Source organism: Dioscorea cayenensis, chromosome 14 (assembly GCF_009730915.1).
Source record: "Dioscorea cayenensis subsp. rotundata cultivar TDr96_F1 chromosome 14, TDr96_F1_v2_PseudoChromosome.rev07_lg8_w22 25.fasta, whole genome shotgun sequence".
Lineage (NCBI taxonomy): Eukaryota > Viridiplantae > Streptophyta > Magnoliopsida > Dioscoreales > Dioscoreaceae > Dioscorea > Dioscorea cayenensis.
The window spans coordinates 19,574,900-19,580,156 of record NC_052484.1 but is presented as its reverse complement, the minus strand read 5'-3'; the positions used below and the strand labels follow the sequence as shown (position 1 = coordinate 19,580,156).

Here is a 5,257-nt window from a genome sequence, read left to right as displayed (position 1 = left end):
AGAATGGATAAGAAGAACTGCGAATGGAACAACGACGGGATTATAAAACCAATACGTGTGTGGCCAATTGCCATTGAGATAAGAATATATTATTATTATTATTATTTATTATTATTAGGTATAATCACCAAAATATTCCCTGTATTTTTTTTTATCTTCCTTTTTGATTAAGTGAGCACATTTCTAAAAGTAGAGAGACTGGTTGGGAGCATTTTTAACTAAGTGGACACATTTTCAAAAATAGAGGGATTACTCAGGAGCATTTTTAAGCAGAGGGACCAAAAAAAAGAGAGAGAAAAGTAGATGACCAACTAGGGTATTATACCTTATTATTATTATTACTCTTTCCGTTATTTTTTAACTGATATAAATCTTTGTCATGTAATTTTTAAAAAGATGACAAATTTTTATAAAATTTTGTGTAATAATTAAATTTTTTTAATACTAAGATTTCGTTAATTAAAAAAGAATAAATAGAATATTATTGTTGGTAAAACAAATATAATTTAGGGAAAAGTAAAGCTTTCGAGATTTGTAAAGTAATAAATGAGGTTTTTTTTTTACGTGATTTTTCATATTTATAAAAAGAGGAAAAACTATTAACTATGTTAATTTTTAGATTTTTTTTAAGGAAAAAATTGTTTATTTATATAAAAAATCGGTCATAGAATTTTTAAAAAAAACTCTTTTCCAATTTTACAAATCTCAAAACCTATAAGGTTTTTTTTATACGTTTTTTCCAAAATTTATGGTTGGCAATGAGAAGGATGCCCGTAAAAGTGGTTGTTATTTTATATTTTTTTAATTTGAGGTGAAGAGTTTGATAATTCAATGGCATGAACGCGTAGAAATAGCCCCACTTTGTGGTCATGACTCATCACAAGCTACAAAAGTCATTATTATTATTATTATTATTATAGAAATTTGATTGAAACACACAATCTCTAGTCTCTACCATTATTTCAAAATATGTTGATTTTTCTATATTTTACATTGATTTAAAAGCTTCGACCCTGGTTCAGGCATAAATTAAAATATGTCTGTGATGAATATTTTTTTAAAACAAATAATTATATTATTAAAATAAAATAAAAAAACTCCATCTATTTTGATCAAAACTCCTACATCAAAATCTCTTTAATAATTGGTTACTTCTCATTAAAGGCAAATATAAAAGTCATTAAACTAAGAGAGACAAATTTAAATGAAGAAATGCTAATTTCTTCCAGTGTTAATGGAATCTCTTTTCTAGTTCTAGTCATCAATCATGCCAATTTGGATTTGAAACAAAAATTGTTTGAGCCCTAATGTTTTTATCAATTTATCATTCTAGAATGGATTGGAAGAGAATATGGTAATAAATAAAAGTATAATACACTCACAAATTTGGCCTGCCATGGCTAGTTTTCAATTATGGGTCCGCTTTTTCCCAACTTGTCACGATAGGTTAAGCAATTGAGCTACAAGCCTAGGTTGATGTTAAATTATTAGCAAACATTATTATCATTGAATATTACAATTGATTATTTTAAAAAAAAATATTATTAGTCTCCATTATTAATATTATTTAAAATAAATAGAATTTATACAAATTATAAATATATAAAATTATACAAATTGTCTTAAAATATTTTTAAATTTCTAAAAATTATATTTGATTTTTGGGATAAAAATTGGCAATGGTCTAATAAAATAGATTAATAAATAAAAGTTTTTAATTATTGTGGTTTATATGAAATTATTTTAATATATTTTTTAAATTTTTAAAAATTATATTGTTTTTTTGGGGAAATAACAGTGATCTAACAAAATAGATTAAAAAATTAAAGTATTTAATTATTTCAATTTATTTGAACTTATCTTATATATTTTTAAAAAAATTTAATTTTATATTTAATTTTTATGGAAAAAATTAACATGGTAGTTAACAAAAATCAAACTCATGACAACATTTTTATAAGAATATTACTCTGGTTAACCCAACTGTATATTTTTTATTAGTGTTGTTTTTTTACTGAAAGATATACACAATAATCATTTTACGCTATTGATATTTAGTCCCGCATCGGTTAATTTTAAAAAAAAAACATGGCAACTACTTATAAAAATAGTCATACCCATAATAAATTTTTTGTTATTGTCTCTTGCAAATCTATTATTTTTTGAAATTATATTTTATATTTTTATTTTTTTTAAAAAAAAAACCTCAGCGGCATGGGCCATGAACTGTTGTGTTCAGGCTTGGGCCCCTGATTGGGCATGTGCCCTAGAGTGATCCGTCGGTTAAGGTCAACCTAGATTTGCATTATAAATTAGACCGATTATGGGGTTTTGGGTGACTCGAACCCGACAGGCCTGATTAACTAGCCCGTACCCATCTCTAACAATGATCATGACAATTCTTTAGAAGTGGTGAGGCACAATGCAAAACATTTAATATAAGAAAATGAAGTAATAATCAAGCAATTTACTTTTAAAAATAATATAAAAACAAAAAACAAAAAACAAAAAAGGAAAGCCGACTCTAGAGCCCATAAATTATATATATATTATTATGTAATCCCCTCATTATGACAAGCTTGAGTTTTTTAAACCAAAGAAGAGATGTCTCATGCCAAGAAGGAACAATCTTAGTCACCTACTCACCTTGTTTATAGGCTGCTCTAATTTCTATAATTTTTAATCTCTTATTTATAAATATTAAATAATTATGTGGATAAGTCATCACAAATTATGAGAGTCAAATCATCGATCTCTTCCCTAGCGTTAACCACTTGGCACTCTAGTAATGATTTTATGTAGTGAACTAATTTACATGATTTACGTATTTGTATAATATATATATATATACAATAATCATTTTTAAGGGAACTTCTTACATACCCCATACAGAGAAAAATGATTAATAGCTACAGATAGACCGTATATAGTATTATGTGCACGGTACCTAAGCACTCCCAAATAAATGTATGTTAATATTTTATTTTTTGTTTTACTGGAAAAAAAAGGTAATAATCAAAACAATTCTTTTTTAACTCAACCTATTTATTATATAATCGAATTCTAATTCATGTTGGTGATGAAGCAAACGTCTCTTTCACCCAAGTCTCCTTCTCTACATATCACACCAATACCCTAATAAAGCCATGGCCAACAAAGATAAGCTAACTTAAAAAGCGGCTCCTGGGGCTCACGTGCTATGCAGCTGTCACATGTAACGACACCGACTCCATTGGCTGTTGGGCTCCCCGTTCCGTTCCGTTCGGGTGGTTCATCTGGAGCTTTCCACACTTGGTCCAGCGGGTCCCACCCAAACTAAGCCACGTTGCGCCATTTGCAAGCGAACTAACCGGTTACCGGATCCGCTTGCAAAATAACCCGATTCCACCTTACGGATTTGGTGGTCTCTCTTTATCAACCCGCCAACCCGAATCCACCAACAAACTTAGCGACTTCAACGGTCCAAGATGCATCGAGATCAGAACCTCAAAACATCAACCGATCCAATTAACAAAAAAATACAATTTTTAATTGCTATCTTTATATATATATATAAATAATAAAACCATAGTTTCACTAAAACATTGGAATTGACCCGGGAACCGACTCGGACGCATCGCGTCAATTCACGGCGCGTGTTATGCGGTCTGGTTACACCCATTTCTTCAGATCCACTCACCGTCAACGTCAGACGCCAACAAACAGTGTAGTAAGTTCAGTGTGCTAGAGCCGTTTGGCGCGAGGCGGTGAACTTACCATGTCTTCTTTAAATCACAGACGAGTCCCAAATCCCACCCATTAAGCACCGCGCCTTGAATCGCTTCTTCGTCTCTCCCCATCGCCAGAGAGATCTAGGGTTCCTAGATCTCCTCCGCTTCCAATGGCCTCCAAGATCGTCATCGCCCTCGTCTTCCTTTTCGATCTCATCGCATTCGCCCTCGCCATCGCCGCCGAGCAGCGCCGCAGCACAGTAAGCATCTTCTCTCCGCCTCTTCTCCCCTAATTTTTATTCATCTTCTCATGTGTTTCCGATGCTGGATCTGTGGGTTCAGGCGACGGTTCAGCCGGATAGCGAGAAGAACTACGACTACTGCGTCTATGATTCTGATATAGCGACAGGGTATGGCGTCGGCGCGCTGCTCTTCCTGCTTGCGAGCCAAGTGCTGGTGATGGCAGTCAGCAAGTGCTTCTGCTGCGGCCGTGCTCTCCATCCGGGTGGATCTCGTGCCTGCGCCCTAATTCTCTTCCTCACCTGCTGGTATGGATCTCGTTGTCTCTCTCTTCTTCTAGATCTTTCCCCTTTGCCCTTAGATCTGTGTTTCTGATGTCTAACATCGATGATCCCCATTGGGCAGGGTGACCTTCATCATCGCGGAGGCATGCTTGCTTGCAGGGGCGGTGAGAAACGCGTACCACACCAGGTACCGCACATTGTTCGTCAATGGCCCACCGTCGTGTGAGACGCTTCGCAAGGGCGTGTTCGCCGCCGGCGCCGCTTTCGTGTTCTTCACGGCCATCCTCTCGGAGTTCTACTACTTCTCCTTCTCCAAAGCCAATGACTCCGGCGTGCCAGCCTACGGCTATGGCAAGGAATCAACCGTTGGGATGAGCCCTTACACTTGAGATCCATTCCATCGGACGGCCAGGATTCGCGGCTTCTTGTTTGGTAACTATGATCGCTTACCTTTATAATCATATTGTCTTGCCATGCAGTGTAGTTATTAGCAGTATATGGTTTGTTTTATTTTATTTTATTTTATTTTTTTACTGTATGGGGTGGAGGCTGGAGCTTTCTTGTTATTATTAGTATAATATAAATATAATATGTCGTTTTATTTTAATTAATTGGTTTTTTGGTGCATCGGTTGCTTGTCTCATTGAAAACCATTTTGGTGTCATTAATTAATGTGATGCTTTGTAGTTCCCGTGTCAATCAATCTTTGATTTGTTCCTTCAAGGAGGGGCCACCTGGGTTTCAAGCCCGGTAAAATAAAGTTGGATCTGGTACCAAATTGCTTGATTTGAGATGTGTGGTCCTAAGATCCAAAAATGAGTTGAATATGTTTAAGCATTATTTAGTCTAGTATATATTGTAGGGAAAAAAAATTTCATAATATAAATGATCAGTTGCCACTTGCATTTAAGTTGCTTTGAGAAAGTTTATTATCAATGCATCATATCAATTCATATTATTATGAAAATAATTTAAAAGATTAATACTATATAGACTGAGCAATCTTCCCTAAAATATAATCTG

General features: G+C 34.0%; 1 protein-coding gene across 1 annotated transcript; it reads left to right on the top strand.

Annotated features, from left to right (window-relative positions):
- Positions 1 to 3,778: 3,778 nt before the first annotated feature.
- On the top strand, positions 3,779 to 4,861 carry LOC120276472. The gene is made up of 3 exons (XM_039283224.1): positions 3,779 to 3,970; positions 4,053 to 4,258; positions 4,356 to 4,861. Exons 1-3 carry the CDS (start codon positions 3,881 to 3,883, stop codon positions 4,621 to 4,623), a joined length of 564 nt encoding a protein of 187 aa, XP_039139158.1. The 5' UTR covers positions 3,779 to 3,880; the 3' UTR covers positions 4,624 to 4,861.
- The last annotated feature ends 396 nt before the right edge of the window (positions 4,862 to 5,257 follow it).